The following is a 19,116-nucleotide window of genomic DNA, read 5'->3' on the forward strand; positions in this document are numbered from 1 at the left end:
GGTAGCAATGGGGGGGGGGGGGGGGGGGGGGGGGGGGGGGGGGGGGGGGGGGGGGGGTGAGGAGCTTGCGCCGGATTACCTCATCACCTACGAGTACAGAGCAGTAACGGACCGTAGCAACAGCTTAAATAAACTTAGTAACGATGCAAGATCGAAAAGTGTAAGGTTGTCATTTTTTATCAACCAAAAGTACATAAATAAACGCGACTATTAACTTTTAAAACGCACAAATTCAATCGAGCATCTGCTTCAGCAGCAGTAAAAGGAGTCACATGATCCCACTTACTCCCCTAGGTCGACACTAGCGCCGTTCGCTTCAGTGGTGGCGCTCGCGCCCAGCCAGGATGCTGTCACCACGCCTTCACTGTACGCTGCGCTATATTACACTGTTGATCGGCCTCAGACGGTGGCGTGCACAAATTCATTGTTTACTGTCACCGAGCCTCACGAGCGTCCTCCACATCACCCATACCAATGTGGCGTCATCTGAGAGCTCTTATTCGGTTTCGTTTCCGCGACTACCCCAGTGCAAGTCTTCGCCAAACTCCCTCTTGCACAGCACTTCTGCTTCCAAGCTGCAGCCGTTTGCCTAGACAATGGTATGATTACGACAGGGTTGAGAGCATGATAGCGAGGCAGGCAAAGGTTATAGGGGACACTATCCCTATGCACTGTGATGGCTAATTTTTAAGGCTAAAGCCTTTATTGCCTCATCTTGTCATCAGCTTATAGGGGACACTATCCCTATGCACTGTGATGGCTAATTTTTAAGGCTAAAGCCTTTATTGCCTCATCTTGTCATCAGCAAAAGCAAAAGCGTCACGCTTTTGCAGCTCCGATTGGTCGAGACGAGATGACGTCATGGAGGTCTCGACCAATCACAGAGCACCACCACAGTATGCGCGAATGCGTGTCTTATATGGCCTTATGCAAATCAATGATCAATTACTAATTAATGACTAATTACCTGTTACTAATTACTAATGCCCAATTAATAAATTATAAGTAGCAGTTGCTTAAATAATTTTCTAATGCCACCCACCCGGTAAAATCAACCACACAACAGTAAACGTATAACAACTGTGAACATACAAGGAGCGTGATCTCGTCGCTGCCAAGCAGAATTCACTGAATAAATGCACTCGCAGATTTGTGAAAATGTAGTCACTCGCTTTACTCATAGCAGCATTCATCGCTACATGCGCAACAGTCGCGTAGCAGAATGCAGCACTCCGGATTTCGCCTTTCATCCCTTTAGTCGCCAAAGTGTTGATTTTTTTTAACCTACCCTAACCAACCACACTATCCTCTTAAACAGCTGCAATCAAACAATCCTGCACAGTCCACCGTAAGCAACTTTGTCCTTATTCCACCTAAATCAAACTACTGCAACTTATTTCACTTTTAATCCACAGCGATCTAATGTATGTGATGTTACAAGGGCCTAGCCATTTTGATTGGTGACTAGACGAATTGTAGCCATGTGATGGATGTGCTCCATAAAAGGCTCCTGCCTAAAAAAAATAGAATGATGAAGAATGCATAGTATGGGACTAAATGGTAGGCAGGGAAAATGGGTGATGCTATGCCTGTTAAAAGAAACCTTTATTTTACATCCCAATCCATCCTTCCATTGACTGCTGCTCACTGCTTCAGTCGTGTACTCCTCGTCACCTGCACACAAGACACAATACAAGGCGATCACACACACATGGCTTATTGCAACCAAACAGGCCACACTTGTTTTTTTGACAGCATCTATCTTACACAACTCATTGATCTCATTGTTTAATATGAAAACATTTCTTGGCTTATGAGCGGTGCGGACAGCACCTGTGGACAGAGCGTGTCTGGACGACTTTCAATAAAGGAAAAAAAAAAATACACCGCAGCCACTGGGTTTTGAACTCGTGCCAGAATGAAGAAATCAGCGTCCCTGAACCAGGCTAGAGAGCACTATATTATCACCGCAGTCAATCGCACCTCGTGTAAAATTGCAACGCAGTAAGCATCGCCTTCATCAAGTTCCTACTGCAACAATGTTACACTATAAGTTTCATCCACACTGCTGCTAGGTAAATACGCAACATACACCATCTGGCCAAGTGGAGCCTGAGTTTCACTAGTGTAATGTTAGGTGAATCCATCAAGCGGAATGACAGAACTTGCAATGCTTTCGCAATACTGCAGCTAAGTAGATTTAAGTGCACCCCTGGAATTGTTTTGGTTATTTTCCGAGAAGCAAGACGCCGATTTTGTAACAGTTCAGTAGAGTATACTGGCGCCATTTACATTAAGTTGGTTAACAATGCAACAACACTCATGTCACATTTTCATGTTTTCTCTGACTACTTCAGTCAAAATTCTCGAGCGAACATAAGGAAAAACATGGTGGCCAATGGCATTGGACAGCATACATAATCTACTCAAAAGAACTCACTGAAACTGCAAAAGTAGTGATGAACAGACCTTTTTTTCGCAAGAGAGCCACCCTCTTGAAAGAACCTCACCTTGAACTTAAGCTCTGTAATATGGCTAGCTACCCTTCCCTTTATAACCCTCCCCTTTATCCTTGCAAGTAAAATGCATGAAGATGTCATATTTTTAGTTCCTAAGCAAGTAAGTGCAATAAAAACTGGGTGCAGACACAACTGACCATTCTGGAGTAGTTCAAATATCAAAATAAAAAAAAAAAATAAAAAAATTAATTTCAAGACCAGCGAGAGAAGCGGATCACTTAGAATGGGCACAACTCATACAGAGTATATTGTGCTCATATGAAAAAGGTTTTAAAGGTGAAGAAGTGCGGCAACCAATACAAAAACAACCAGTATATATAGTAATTCATGAACAAGGAAAAAAAACCTGCTAAAATGCCCATGATGCCTAGCTAGAAGCGAAAAGATGTCGTGCCAGTGTGAATTAACCATGTGATAAGCACTAATAGTGCTGTCAAAATGTTTTTTTAATGGAATGCTGGCGATTCCACGTTTTCTAGGTTGCTAAACCTGCTGAATATTGATGAGTACCCTGTCATTCAAACATGCACATACCCTCACTGGACATACTCTTCATTCAGACTTAATAGGCTGGCAGACATGCTGCTCACAAAATACAAAAAATTGCTAGTTATAGAATGCACACTTGCACAAGACCACACAACATTTTTTTGGATAAGAATGGTTTGGTCGGTTTAGTAGTTCCATTTCTGCTGTCAGATGGTACGGGTAATGGCTCAAAAGCTTGAAGCTCTGCGCACAGGCTACGAGAAATTCCAGTATAGGGCTCCAAACTAACTTGGGTTTTTTAGCGAGTGCTGTTATGGCACAGCATACAGGTGCCCCTTGCATTTCACCTCCACCGAAATGTGGCCGCTGTGACCGGAATCGAATGCCGCATCCTTGGGCTCATCAGCTGAATGCCATGACAACAAAGCCACTACTGCTGACTGCTTTAGAAAACAAAGCATTACTGATGCCAGTTTTTATGGCAGCATTCATGGGGTCTAACACTTCTCAAAAGGCCAAGCTAACAACCGCAATGCAACTCCTCAATCCATGTGGAGCGTACCAAGGTGTCTGGTGGCTGCTGGCCATTGTTGGGGCTGGTGTTCTCTTGTGCACCGTTGGCCAGCAGCCCAGTCCCCGGCCTGCACCAAGAGAGCAGCGTCCCCCCTGTGGTGGCCCCCCGTGCAGCATGCGGCCTCACCAGAGGCAACAACACTCACGTGTCAGGGGCGTCTTCCCCCGATGCTTCCACCAAGTGCACACTGCAGGGAAGAATGCACCCACTGAGCCACCTAAGCAGCTTTCCAGCTAGCCATAGACCGTTTCAACTGGACAAATGGCCTTCCTCACTACAGCACAAATGTGGCACCAATATCGACAAATATCCCATACGGTCCTTGTGCAAGCTCTTTTGCTGAGCAAGTGGTTTTCATCCGCACTGCGTCCACCCAACCAGCCATGCGTTTTTTTTTTTCCCTCAGAGAGCAGCTGCACACAGGCAACAATGTTTGTGCTCATTCCTTTCCTTCAGTCGTAAGCGCAGCGGTTTGTTATCACAACACTAAAACACAAAAAATGATGCTGCCTGAGTTTTGAAGGCTACTTATCCAATTACAGCTGAACAGAGACAAGAAAAACTCAACACTATTGCCATATGTGAACACTAGACCATTGTGGATTTCAGCCCACCTTCCACACCGTCGGATAACTAACTTCAGCTTGTTCCATGACACTTTTTTCCATGACATGGGAACATAATGAGAGGTGTTGCCGTTAACATGGTGTCACAGATATCAATGGCTGGATGAAGAATATTTAAGGAAAATTCGGGTGGCTGTTGGCTCCATCCATGATATGAATGAGATGTGATCTTGGTAAATGCTGTACCACAAGTGGCACTTGAAGATAAAGTTTTGTTCTTGAAAGGAATAGGAATTTTTTCGTGCAGACTTGAAGATCATTCTTTTTTTTTTTCCTTAATGCAGTTGGGTAAGCCTTTTGGTGCTCCTGGTGCTACTATCGCAACCTTGAGATAATGCATGCCTACAGCAGCTGCTACTCAGCTGAACATGCCAAATGTGTTTGCAGCCAGCAGGTGGCACCAGCCTAATACGAATGGGTACCTTAGTGCCTGGTAAGGCTCGGCTTGCTGTTGGCATCATACTCTTGCGCTTGTGGCAGTTAATCAAATGACATGCGCTGCCCGCCCCATGCAGACAAGTGACCCCTTAATGCCACACTGGAAGTTCTATCCTTGTTCCACTGTCACAACAATGCCTGGGACCCAGACAAAGAAAGGAGGGCCCCGGCATAGTACTGGTCAGCACTGCTGCAGAGCCTAATGTCAATCTCAACATCCTTCTCTATGGATGGCCAGGCTCCTTGCACAATATTATAAACTCAGCCAAGCGACAGAACGTCTGCTGATGACGTACAAACAGGGGTGTGGACAGGGAGTTCCAGTGTCAAAACACCCCCCAAATTTCCCGAGCACTGCATCAAAAACATTAAATAGCCATAATTTTTCGTACGAGTGTGTTTGTGCAAGAAAATAAATGGGAATCCTGTGTGCACTCATATATTTATGTAGATGTTATGGAGAACAATAGAACTAATTGTCTGGGCACAGGCTGTGTTCCTTTATGTTGTTTTTTACCGGCGGCATTAGGACCTCGTAGGTTGCAGCTCCCAGTGCTGGCAAGTGGCGCCACCTGGTAGGCACGGCACAACTTTCTCGTCAGCACAATGTCTTGCTCAGGTGGTTCAGAGTCGCGCTTGACGTGGTAGTTTAATGTTGAGTGTAACATTGCCACAGTAGCTATAGAAATGGTGCTGGGAAGACTCTGAAAAGCAAGCCGAGATCTGCTTGTCAGAGAAACGGCGATTAGATAATGAAATGCGCACTTTTCGACAGAAAGTGCATAAAATGAACTTTTTTTGGCCACTGTCTGCCTTGTGCCATGTGCACACACAACAGATACATATACCATGTGTGCAGCAAAATGAACTAAAAGCAAAGTGAAGACAGCTGCTACCCATTCTTGTTGTCTGGTAGAAGGAATATTTTTCGGCCGCTGGCTCGTCCATGTGCGAGCGCTTCTGCTGATGGTTTTTCGTTTGTTTTTTTTTAATGTTAGAGGATAAATAAAACAATGGAAGCAAGTGCTCAAAGCAGCAGTTGGTCTTTCCCTCAGTGGCAATGTGTAGACGACATGCTCCCCAGAAGCAATCGCTAATCTTTCACGGAACAGTAAGAGCACAGGTTGTGTCTGGAGATGTGCCTTGAGGCACCGGTCCAGACGATCTTCTTTGGTGCTCGGCAGTTCCGTCGTTTTTATTTTCCACTCAATGGATCAAAACAAGTAGTGCATGAGATCTGTGACAGCACAGATAAAAAGTAGGCAAGGCTCAGCAAGCTCTTCAATGCGTGTCGTTATGTGGCTTTCGGAAAATCAATAATGTCGAGGCATATTTTAAGAATAAGTGCTGAGTGAGCAGCCGGAAATTGTACGGGGCAGAACACTTGTATGAAGAGCGTGCAGAAGCTTACAGTGCACTAGGATCCACGGACGTCTTCGGGAAATGCGCTGTCCAGATGAAAGGTGTCTTGTACGATATCGGTTGGAGGCGAGTTTTGTTCTCTTTTGGCTCGTTTCTTTGCTGCATAAGTAATGCAGTTTTGTTACATGTAGCTGTCTGCGAATCCATGAATAATCACAGATGCAAGCTGCACCTACTTTACCGGATGCCAGGACTGACAAACACAGCAGCACTAGCGGCGTTGTTGTTACGAGCCTTGCAACGAACCGACCGTGTGCGTGGTGCAGGCTGTCATTGTGTCAAAGTTGGAGACTCCTGCTGCACATGAAATCTCTCTCGCGCCCTATACATGATTCTTGGCACAAAGGTTGTTTCTGCGCAAGATACTACATCTTTGAAAATAATCGTTTCCAATTTGCCGAACCCCACAAAACGACACGGCATTGTTTGTTCCCCGCCACTATGCCGCACAGCAGACAGCAACAGGTACGGGCAGACAGTAGCGATGGGAAAGATCGTGGCCTGGCCTAGTGGTGGCGCTAGTTGTTCAAAAACAGTGCCAGCACCATAACAGTGCATGAGGCCCCCATAACACCCCTGAAAAATATTTCTGGTTACACCACCGCATCCCAATGACCTCTTTATAAACATGCCCCTTTAGGTTGCATTCTGGAGTTGCCGAGTTGTACTTCGCAATCTCTTACAGTCAGTCATAGACATCAACTGACTGCATACCAAGGTCTGCCATAGTGCTTTGCTGCAGGGGCCAGCTCCTAGCTGCACCATAGCAGACAATGTCCGCACTGACATACTTCAGACTGGGTGAAGAGAACAAAGAAATAAAAGAGATACCACCCTACCAACACCACCTACAGCACAATGGGCCATCCCCACTGACATACGTAAGAGTGGGGTGGAAAAAGAAATGTAAAGGTGATCTGTGCGCACCACATTCGCACTGACAGTGAAGCGCTGCTCCACGACCTTGGTCAAAGGAGCGCGCTGGTAGGCTCCACTTCCTCACCAAGTACCACCTGCTAGCACAGTGCCTCCTGCTCATAGACTGTCATTGCCTCCTTAAACTGTTACTTAGTTAAGTAGGTTTTTTTTCTAACCAATATTAGGACGCCTACAAGATTTGTAACAACATCAAGTAACTGAAAATGGAAAAATCCTATGCTGTGTCTTCCATGTTGGTTCAGCAGCAGCTCCACTGCTGGCAGTACGATGTGGACACCGCAACTCTCAGTGGTTCCATTCAACGCAGGCTGCAATCACAACACAAATAAATTTCTTAGACGTAAACTACGGAGGGATCCCTCGAGACTCACTTGGTTTGGTTTGTAAGGTTTAACGTCCCAAAGCGACTGGGCTATGAGAGACGCCGTAGTGGAGGACTCCGGAAATTTCGACCACCTGGGGTTCTTTAACGTGTACTGACATCGCACGGCACACGGGCGCTTTGCTTATTGCTTCTATCGAAAAGCGGCCGCAGAGGCCCCGGAATTAGATCCCGCATCCTTGCGAACAGTAGTCGAGCGCCATAACCACTGCGCCACCCCGGCGGGGCCCCTCGAGACTCACTTTCTGTTCACACATGGCTGGGCCTAGCCACCCGTCCTAGACAGGTGACATCATGCCCCAGCATGTATTGTCTGCGCGACACATATGCTTTTTTTGCTTTATGGACAGTGCTAGATGAGGTGGTTCAAGCGGCCCTTCGCAGCATTCCCATAAGAAAGAGTCCCCTCTCCCTTGCTAAGACAGGATGCGGTGTGCCCACGTCACAGATGTCCCAAAGTCTTGTAGGTGCTCTCTCTGCATGCAGCCTACAACCAGTCCGGTCACAAGGTTTAGCAACAATTCTGAGAGTTCGACTTGCAAATTACAGCAAATGCCCCGCATTTGAAAATACTGCACATAAGGCAATAAAAGCCAGTTTCATTGCTCACAAGCTCGGCTAATCTGCCCACCCAATGCGCTTGAGCCAACCCAGACTGCTGACGCACACTCAGGACATCACTGTCCAACCTGCAGCATGTAAGCCCTTTGCCTGTCTTTCAAACTTCTCCCCGATCAAATTTCAGTCCAAACTGGAGCCGAATGATCAAAGTACCATGTAACAGACACCCCCCTCCACACCTTTTGTGCTAAGCTGGTAGCTCAAGGTACTACATGCTCATGGGGAAAGTCGCTGACTCTCTGCTGTACCTGAGCATGCGCCCCAAGGCCCCATGCAGCATACCTCTCCCCTCCAAAAGCACAAGCAGCTATCGTTATGAGTTGCCCTTGGTCTCCGAGGCACAACGCGCCCCTACGCATCGTCAGATCTTCAGACCAAGGACATGAGAGGTATTCAGGCAACTTCTGCATGTGGGGCACAGCTGACGGGCGCTCAGTTGAAGTTTGGGCTAAAGCGAGCTGGAAGTACTGCTAGCAAATCACCATGCCCCACTGCTCTCACTCTCAAAAAAATAAATTTAAAAAATGGCACAGTTCATCGAAAGCACAAGTGTTTACTATGCATTAAGCTGCATTACGAACACTGCACACAGACCCCAATGGAACCCACCGATATTTACACTACTAGGCAGTTGGCTGCCAGCTAAACTATAACTGCCACAAGAGAACCTCTTTCACGGAATATCTTGGGAAGACAATTGTCAAAGCACCTTATGTCCATTTTTACTTGGCTAGCAAATCCTAGGCTTGCTCAATTCTATGCAGTGCGCTTCTCATTACAGTCACGTCCACTGCCAGAATTCCTACGGGTCATGGACCACAAAACATGTACCTACAAAGGGAGCAGGGGCGCACGCACTTTGAAGTAAAGCCCCTGAATAAACCAAAAGTAGTGCCATCTCTCTCCTCCTCCAGCGCCGCCGCTCCTCTCGCGTTTTGACCCTGGCTCCACCTACACGGTGCACGGCTAGCACACGCTCTCCAGAGCAGGTGCTGATAAAGGCGCTGGCACCGGGTCTCACCAGAGCATTTCAACTTGTATTTTGTCGCAATGCGTTCATGTTAAAATGTTACTGGCTGCTAGAACGTTAATACAGAATGCCGAAAGAGATTTCGCGCTAAAATGGTTTCAACTGTCAACGTGTTACACCATACATACACGCTTCCGGCGTCGATTCAACTCTCCTTCGCCTCCGTGCATCCATCAGCCGTTGGCCAAGCTGCGCGACATGCTTTGAAGAAAGATTTGTAACTAGACGACAGATGAGAACAATTACCCAACAGTCGGTATACAGTTGTTGTTTTTTTCAGCTTTGAGCGACTTGTGAGCGAACTGCGGCTGATTAAAATCTCAACACAATTTGACCTTAATTTAAAGGGCCAAGCAGTCAGATTAGTGCCAATGCTGTCAGGTTTGTGCTATTGAGAATTTATTTCCACCTGCTGTGCGACTGCTGTAGGTTAAAAATGCGTGCTGCACGATCAGAAAACCAGCGATCGAACTGAAAATCGGGAGAAGATGGAGGAATGACAGATCTTCGAATTGGCACGTTCACCAGAATACCGAATATTCGGTCCTGTAAACACTAGGCATTCGATTCGCGAATTGAATAATTCGAAAATTTGCTATTCGCCTCATATTTGAATACAATAAAATCACGTTAATTTGGCCCCCGTTAATCAGGAAGTTCAGATAATTCGGCCTGCTCACTCCCTCCCTTCAAAAATGTACTTGGGTCTATGGCAGCAAACTCAAGTTAATTCAGCGCTAAATTGCATGCGCACCAGTTAATTCGGACTGGAGACAGGCCGAGGTTGCCGCGGAAATTAGTTTTCGGAGCATGCATCGCTACGACCATCATTCCCCAAGGACCAGAATCACCGGAAACTGCTATTTCAAAAACGTACAGATGGCGACGCTGCTCTCTCTACAATAAACAAAAAAAATAAAAAGGTGGCTTTTAGGTGCGTGCATCGCTACAGCCATCGTCTATCCATCTGTAACTGCATTTCGCTAACGTACAAAAGGTGCCGCTAGCTACAGCAGTTTCTCTAGTTTCTCCGGTGACGAAATCCTGGAAGGTTGGATAGTGAGGCAGAGCGAGATGCTTTGGGCCGGGTCAGTGTGTGAAATAGTGCCCGGGGACTCTGGCAGTGCTACCGGTGCTACTGCTTTCTGTCACGATGGTGGTACCGACAAAACGTGGAAAGTACTCAGCCAAGGAAGTAGCGACGAAAGTGAAGATCCTTAAAGCGTTGAAGGACGGCGCTTCCAGAGAACAGGTGATGCGTCAATTCGATGTCAAAAGCAGCCTTTTATCAACGTACATCAAGAATGAAGCCCAGAAAACTTAAGCTTTTGAATGAGAAATTCCACTCAAAGTCGGAAGCGCCTGCAAACTGCAGCCCACCCACCCCTGGAAAACGCAATGTTGTGGTGGACCGCTGCTCCGGTGACCATTGATCTACACACAAGCCAAGACCTATGCCCTCCGAATGAATATTGATTTATTCAACGCCTCAGAGGACTGGTTTGCACGTTTTAAAGACAGGCATGGCCTTGCTTTTAGCGCCGTATGAGGTGAAAGGGGAGAAGTGGACGAAAACGTAGTTAAAGACTGGCAGAACATCCAGCTTAAAAAACGCATGGCAGCCTACAATCCGAGCGACGTTTTTAATGCAAACCAAACAGCACTTTTCTTCAAAACTCAACAAGACATTCAAAGGGGATGAGTGCAGTGGCGGAAAAAGAAGCAAAGAGCAGGTTATCGTGCTATATGACAAACACAGAGCACCTACCACTTGTGGTCATCGGCAAGGCGCAGAAACCTAGATGTTTTTACGTGAAACACCTGCCCGTGGAGTACCGAGCAAATCGTAAATCCTGGATGTCGTCAGAGATATTCCGTGCATGGCCGCAGGACCTCGACCAACGTTTCAGCGAGAAGAAACGCAAGGTGCTGTTCGTTGATAACTTGTTAACTTCACCGCACACTGCAACGTCTCCAACCTGCAGGCGATCGGCTTGTGTTTCTGCCTTCTAACGCTACCGCCGCGCTTCAACCTATGAATCGAGGCGTTATCCAATATGTAAAAAAAGTCTCGTAAGCAAGCGCTGGAGTGTATGCTTCTTCGCATGGATCAGAAGCAGGTGTACACCATCAAGCTTCCGAGTGTATGCTTCTTCGCATGGATCAGAAGCAGGTGTACGTCATCAAGCTTCCGAGTGCCATACATATGCATGGCACTCGGAAGCTGGCTCACGTGTGGGCACACACGCCAGCAGAAGTAGTCTGCAATTGTTTTAGGCATTGCGGATTTGTGCAGTCTGCCACAAGCTTGGAGCCTGCAGCGCCAGCAGCAGAGGAAGACGACGAAAATGAGTCATTCGTCGGCCTGCTTGCCACCGAAGTGAATCTCGCCGACTACACTTCCATCGATGATGGTGTTGTTGTCGCTGGCCAGTTAAGTGATGATCTCGGTGTGGCGGATGAGGCATCCGACGAAGAGGGCTCGCTCGATGAGCACAGCCCGTGTGATGAGCCTCTGGTGCATTGCACCGCTAGAGGAGTCGCGGATTTAGAGGGCTTCTGTTATGATGATCCTGGCAACACGCTCGCCCTGGAAGGGTTGTCCCAGGTTCGTAAAACAGGTCCTTTATTGCCCAGCTTTCCACGAGAAAACAAACGAGCATTACTGACTTCTTCATGAAGTAAAGGTATGCAATAACAAAAATTCACGTGCAGTTTTCGTTGCTCATTTGATAATTCGACATTAGGATAATTCAGACATTTTTTTCACTCCCGTGAGAGACAAAACGAGGTTTTACTGTATTTGAGTATTCGCATACCCCCTATCAGAAATCTTTTCTCAAAGACCCATGTCCCCCTTTAACTTCTCGTATGCCTCTGATAATATGTGTCACTATCTACTATACAGCTGTGTCACTAACTACCGAGGAGGTGTGCTACACGAGAGAGAGTCATACTGATGTATGTAGATTTCTCCCCTCACAAAGGTCACAAGGACAGAGTGAGGAATGTAGTGAGAGAGCTGCAGGTCCCCGATTTTTTACACCAGTCTACCTTGCATGACCAGTACTGCTCTACTAGGTGAAGAAGTCCCGGCACGTACTGAGCAGACAAGACCAGGTACTCACCTAATCTGCTCCAAACTTTGGTCTGATCCATCCTCCGGTGGAGGCTCCAGGCGTGACCTGCGCCCAGCAACTACATTTAGAAAACCTGGACATGCAATGCAACAATGAACAAGCACGTTTATGAACCAATGATGGCGTTTTGCCGGAGACCAACACTCCACTTTGAATGTCACTGCCTTTCAACGCAGTAGCGTTTAAGGCCCATTCTCCAGACAATCTGGTATTAGCACTGCAAGCAGAAAATAATGGGCATCCTTATGGCAGGTGGTACAGTTAATCCATAATATAAAGAACCCAGATGCACCGAATTATTGCTCATATCGCACAGTCTGAATACCCCCCTTGGAAATCCATTTTTTTTTTCTCGTTTATTGAACTCCCATCAATGGAACACTCGACAACTATGCTGACCATGCCCCTGCAAGAGGCGGTTCTCCTAATGGCTCCCACAATCACTTTCCACACATGAGTAGGGTTAACTGAGCGTCCCTGGGCAACTATTGGCAGCGCTAACGCTGTAGAACTGCAAAAATTAGCGGTACCCTAATTTCAGTTTGAGATATCACTGCATTTACATGACACCAGTAATAGAATTAGACCTTTCATTAAAGGAAGCACACCACTAGCGCGGGCGCATCGTATTCATGCTTCCGGGTCGCAGAAGAGAGCATCTGTTGGCACGCTTTATATAATGAATTATCGACATATCAAACTATTTCATGATCTCCTTTGACTATGATATACCTGGGTTCGACTGTAGCTGGCAGTTGACATGACTGAGCATGACTGGCTGTTGGATTGCTCGACGTCACGAGACATGGCGTGCCCAATTTGGCAGGCGCTGCTAACCGCGGCTTCAAGTGTCCGATATTTGCAAATTAATGGGGGTCAAATTAATGAGACTCTACTCTAGCAATGCAGCGAAACTGCTTATTCAAAATGCCATTGACACATACAGAAAGGGAGCAACTTCTTCATTTTTTTTTTTGCTTCTCTTACTTATCAGCTTGCATCGCAGGCTATGCCAAGGAATCTGAACTGCTGACAATTCACTCGTGAAAAAAAACAAAACAGAGAAGCCAAAAAAAAAGCAAGCTTTAAAAGCAATTTTTACAATGAACTTTTACGCAGTCTAGGCAATGTAAGACCTGCGCAGTTGCAAGAAGTATGCAGCAGATGAAGCTGACCGTTTGGATTGGCTGGCACCCGACTGCTGCTCGGCCAGGCGATCTCGGCGGGTCGGCCGTAGGGTGCGCAGGTTCACCACCGTGGTCGACAGCGGGCTGCCAGCTTCTTCGCACGGAGGGCTGCACGGGTCCATCCTGAAATTAACACCGCACCAATGGTTGTCCTCTCTTATCGAGGCACTCGCAAATACATGCTAGTCCCCATGTAAAGAAGAGCCCTGATCTCTCATCAATGAAGTATTAAATGCAGAACAAGTGGTTCTCATATTTTTTTCCGCATTTAGACGAACTCATATGCAGTCGTGCCTTGTGACTCCTGTTAATACGAACAAAAATTGGTATGCAGACTTTTAATGAACCAAAAGTAAGAGAAGGTTGCAACAGTGAGCAAGGGCAGTGTGTGTGTGTGCCCCCAGATAGTCTCAGCTGGCTGCCACACCTTACTGATGCATATTCCCTGCAAACCAATGAGCTAGTGATTGCGAGACTCGCTTTGTTAAACATAATATTTCCAATAATGGGATTCAAAACCCAGGACAAATGTAGGGATCTGGCAAGGCTTATGACACTTCCCTTAATACGGGTCAATATTTATAATTCCAGTGATATTTGATCACCAATGATACTAAGCGCAAGTGGCAACAATCTACAAAACTACCTGCAGGCACCATGTTTCATAATGCACAGCGCTGACAGCTCCGAAATTTGAAGGTCTGCAATGTCACATGACGTGCAGCAATCAAGAACTACACAAATGTAGCACGCAGTGGCCGCCAACTTCAGTGATGGATGTGCCTGCTGGATGCCAAGATGATGTGAGTGCAGGATAACTGACCCCAGAGTTGACTCCTCTTCAACAGCTATGACGTCGTCCACCTCTTCCTCCTCCACCTGGGATGCCTCAACTGGCGTCAGGGCCACAACCGCTCCACTGGCCTGGGGTGGCCGTGGCCTCCGCGGCACCCTTTTCAGGGCCCCCCGGGGCCGACTCCGGCCAAATGTCCCGAGGTCCACCCCGGTGTTCTGCACATGCGCCACAATAGCCCTTAAGATTTCAGGCAGCAGACCATAAAGCTGTTGTACCACTTGTACACCTGTACTCTAAAGGATAATTACGCCATGAAGAAATTGAATCCTATTTCAAGCCGAAGTGCCTCAAAGAAACCGCTTTTGTGATGAATTTTGAAAATATCATTACCGAAGTGCTTTACATATTTCTAGAGCGCAGATTTCAGGTACCCATTCCTGGCTTGAATGTCGTGGGCATTATTGATGAACAGCTACCAGGTAGTCCGGCAGGCCACCCTATCGGTTGGCACTGACCAACCTAGGCGCATGATTTTGCTCAGCCTCTCTCAAACCCACCGTGGTTATACAAAACACAGCAGTCTCTGACAGACTTGGTCAAAGGCAGCGTTGGGAGTCCGAGAAACCTCTTCATGCTATCGCATCTTGCACCTTAAGGTGAAGCTTAGGTGTACTGGAATAGGGAGCCCCGAGAGGTCAACCTGAAGCGCAAGATTCTGCTCGGCATTGAGCAACCTTCCACGATCACGTGGAACATTGACGACTCAGAAAGTTTGGCGCATGGCAGCAAAGGAGTCCCGAAGGATCCCTTAACGCTACTGCGTCCTGTCCGGCTGAAAGAAGTTGACACATCAAATTTTTGGTTGCCTCGTTTTCGTTTCCAATGTCATGTATTGCTTCAGGACACGAGATACATGCTCTGGATTTCATACATTTGCGGTAGGTAATTTGTTTATTTCATTAGTCATACTGAGCAGTTTAAGTTTCAGCTTCCGAATGCTGGGCAGCGCTTTGGCAGCAGAGCCAAAGAAGAGCAGCAGCCTTGGCCACGTGGGCCCCAAAAGTCATGAAACATCGCCTGTTGCGTTGTCTGCTCAAGTACGTATGGTACGCATACCAATGCCTTTTGAAAGTCGTCGAAGGGCATGAGTCTGTGCATAAGTGCAATACACTGAGAAAAGCCAAGTGAGCCATCCCTTGATATCCCAACCTTGTACAGTCGAGTCCACTTATAACTATACCGGTTTTAACAATATATCGGTTACAACAATGAAAAGCTGCTGCACCGTCCACTTTTTGTATGTTTTCATGGCAAAATAACCCTCTTACTACAATGCCCCCATGCCGCATTATCGGTTATAAAAATGAAGTCTGGCTCCCCAGTGCTCGTGCCAAAAGGTAGTGCAATGCGAAATCCTTGAAAAGAAAAGAGAAAGAAAGAAGAAAGAAAGTCCAGCTCCTGCACCCTCCCCGCAACGCGCTCATACAATTTTCTGGCCTTCTCTGCATTGCCAGCCTCGCGCGCCTTTCTCCCGCCGCCCTTCCACCCCTCCGAACACAAATGGGCTGCGCCCATAGCTCTATGCCGTGCCACCCTCCGAAACACGAATGGACTTCGCCAACACGCCGACAGCTATGCCGACAGCGCTGATCTGCTCGCCCGCCCCTCATTCTGCACAGTTCTGCCAACGAATTTGGTTATTTGTGCAAGTTGATTGCATCGAAGTCGCTCCTGGCCACGTGGTTTCTTCGTCTCACTTGAATCGCCACCGAAACGGAAGATGGCTGATCCGCCCACTGATTATCGGACGACGTTGCCGGTGAAAAGAAAGCGCACGGCTATCGATTTGGAAACGAAGTGCAGTACTGTGAAGGACTACAAAGAGGGTAAGAAAGTATGTGACTTGGTTAAGAAGTACGCATTATCGCAACCGACAATGTCGACAATCATCCGCTCCACTGAGAAGTTTGACAAAGAAAAGTACTTGCTTGACAGTGGGCACAAACGCATTCGACAAGGTGCCTATAAGGAGGTGGAGGAGGCCCTCTACGAATGGTTTCTTGGCGCCCGTGCCCAGAACTTGCCTATCACTGGGCCGATTCTGGCCACAAAGGCGAAGCAGTTTGCCCTGCTAATTAACGATGTGGACTTCCGGCCAGGTGGCGGCTTTTTGTCTCTCTCTCTTTTCCTCCCCACCATTACTTTGGGATTTCTCAAGCTGAGAGGTGGCCGTGGCAACCTTTTCATATTTTTTACAAGGCCCCTCTCGGGACCACCATAACGATGTCTCAGCGAAGCTCGCATGTCACATGCTGTCAGTGACCCCTTGTTGCAGTTGTTATGCTTTTTTCGTGCAAACCGTTTATAACAATTATCAGTTACAGAAGAATCTCGGTGATACGAACTCGCCTGATACGAAATTCGGTGTGATACGAATTCATAAAATTCCCCGGCCGAATTGCATTGCGTTCAGTGGGCGAAAAATCGGATGTTCCGAACACTTTTTCTTTTCGCTACGGGTGATACGAACTTCGGTATCACGACCGGTCGAGGCCCACGCACACACGCACAGCGAGAAAAGCGTGCGCAGCGGCGCAGCACTGATAGCACGGATCACGCACACGCGCGCGAAAGAAGAAAAAAAAATTACAGTGGGAAAAAACCGGCTTGGCAACCCGCGGCAGCAGCGAAGTTGGCGAAGGAAGGCGGCGATATCTTGCCCCCCCCCCCCCCCCCCCCTTCTGCTCTCTCTCTTTCTCTCCCATCCCCCCGCATTTTGTTTTTTTTTTTAGTTGTGCGCACAGCCTTGCGGCCCTCTCCACATTTCTCCGCCGCACCGCAGGCCACGCTCTTCCGCTTTCCGGAGTCTCCGCTGCAGCGGCAACACGTTGCTACACGTTGCTTCGTTTTCTCGTTTGTTGATGCTGACACCGCGTTGATAGCGCGTCGTTTTGTGATCATCTAGGCAACGCGAAAAGGTACACCATACTGCAATGTCACGGAAGAGAAAGGCGCTGAGCTTTAAAGACAAATTGGAAATTTTAAATAAGGTGGACAAAGAGCCCAAGAAAAGGCGCACTGACATGGCCAAGGAGCTAGGCCTGCCGCTGTCAACGTTGTCAACGATCGTTGGTCAGCGCGACCAAATTATGCAGAATGTGCAGCACTTCGCAATGAATTTTAAAGAAGCCAAAACTGCCCACCATGTGAAGTTGGAAGAGGTTCTTCTAACGTGGTTCAGAGAGGTCACGGCGGCCGGCGTCAACATCGACGAAAAGTGCTTCGTGAGAAGGTAGCGGACATCGCACTCACACTTGGAATTGGTGACTTTCAGGCCTCCGGTGGATGGATTCGCCGGTTCAAGGTGCGTCATAGTCTTTCCTACAAGACCGTCTGTGGCGAAGGAAAAAAAGTCGACGCCTCCACCGTGGAAGACTGGATGACAACCACACTGCCGTCTTACATAGCGGGATATGAGGCATGTGATGTTTTTAATGTAGATGAAGCAGGGCTGTTTTACAATCTCCAGCCCGAAAAAAGTTTGTGCTTTAAAGGCGATGCCTGCCGGGGCGGACAAAAGAGCAAACAACGTATCACAGTTTTGTTTTGTTGCAACGCCGACGGATCGAAAAAGATGCCGCTGACAGTCATTGGCAAATATCAAAAGCCCCGATGCTTTAAGGCAGCCGGTCGATTGCCCTGCGTCTACAAGGCGAACAAAAAAGCATGGATGACATCTTTGTTTATGGAATTCGTCACGTCCTCGGCCGCAAGATGTCTTGCCACAACAGAAAAATAGTTTTGCTGCTGGACCAGTGCACCGCCCATCCAAAACAAATGACGCTACAGAGTGTTAAGGTGGTGTTCCTGCCCCCGAACGCAACGTCATTTGCAACCACTGGATGCTGGGATTATAAGGAATGTTAAGCACCATTTCAAAGCTTTGTTGGTGCGCAGCCTCCTCGCGAAGATTGAAAGGAAGGACGCGAATCTCCAGATCACTCTTCTGGACGCTGTGCATTTTCTTGCAATTGCCTGGGATCGCGTCGTTCCTATGACCATCGCCAATTGTTTCGCGAAGTGTGGGGTTTTCAAATCCGCTGTGGCTACTGCCTCGCAAGTGCCAGACCCAATTCCCATCGATGTCTGGAATCAACTTGACGTCGACTGTTGCGTCGACGATTTCATCACCGCGGACGACGACCTTGCCACCTGTGGTCTCCACACGGTTGAAGATATTGCGGAGGAAGCGTCATCACAGCCTGGCATTCCATGCAGTGACGAAGATGACGACGACCAAAGCGTTGATGACCCACCGCCGACGGCAGCAGAAACGATGCACGCCATCGATGTTCTGCGGCGCGCCGTGACCTCCGAGTCTGTGCGGGAGAAGACAGCGGCCCAATTTTTTAGTTTTCAAAACTCTCTGCTATCAGATCTCGCGGAAAAGAAGGTGCAGAAGGATATACGAGATTTCTTTTAATGAAAATAAATATTTCGTACCTGTTGGAAGGCTTGAAAACGAATTTTGCTCGTTTTTTGGTGATACAAAATTTCGGGTGATACGAAAATTTTCGTCTCCCTTTGAATTTTGTATCACCGAGATTCTACTGTATAACAATAGAATTTTCGTGGCACTTGAATATTGTTACAAGTGGACTCGACTGTATTTAGCTTTGTCCCTCTATGCTGATGCTGATTCTTGGCAGGCGTCTGTGCCAGTGACCTGCAGCCTTGACAGCCAGTCAGTCAGCTGATCCCTCGAAAAGCACGATGCATCACTGTCCGCACCGACCACGATCAGTCGGCCTTCATTCCACAAAAGGCAACATTCAATTAGCGGCAGGGCAAGCAGCCTCGCTTTGCCCACCACTGCCACCTTGCCAGGTCCAACATGGCGTTTGGGGACCATTCTATTCTGCCAATTCTGGGTCAACGCTGCCCGCTAACTCA

General features: G+C 47.6%; 1 protein-coding gene across 5 annotated transcripts in view; it reads right to left on the reverse strand.

The window, feature by feature from the left end:
• Positions 1-1,149: 1,149 nt before the first annotated feature.
• The window catches only part of pds5 (cohesin associated factor B pds5), a 68,048-nt gene continuing 50,081 nt past the window's right edge, over positions 1,150-19,116 (reverse strand). Inside the window, exons 21-26 of one of the 5 annotated variants that reach the window (XM_084602096.1) lie at positions 14,191-14,378; positions 13,356-13,475; positions 12,169-12,225; positions 3,728-3,769; positions 3,571-3,649; positions 1,150-1,674 (exon numbers count right to left, since the gene is read on the reverse strand). In XM_084602096.1, coding sequence (XP_084458222.1) covers positions 1,645-1,674; positions 3,571-3,649; positions 3,728-3,769; positions 12,169-12,225; positions 13,356-13,475; positions 14,191-14,378 — 516 coding nt within the window. In that variant the 3' untranslated portion in view covers positions 1,150-1,644. Of the gene's footprint in view, positions 1,675-3,570; positions 3,650-3,727; positions 3,770-12,168; positions 12,226-13,355; positions 13,491-14,190; positions 14,379-19,116 lie in introns of all 5 variants that reach the window. The other 4 variants (XM_084602095.1, XM_084602097.1, XM_084602098.1 and 1 more) reach the window with 4 other exon arrangements.

The sequence above is a fragment of the Amblyomma maculatum genome, chromosome 4 (assembly GCF_055883805.1).
Source record: "Amblyomma maculatum isolate TAMU_Amacu chromosome 4, ASM5588380v1, whole genome shotgun sequence".
Classification (NCBI taxonomy): Eukaryota; Metazoa; Arthropoda; class Arachnida; order Ixodida; family Ixodidae; genus Amblyomma; species Amblyomma maculatum.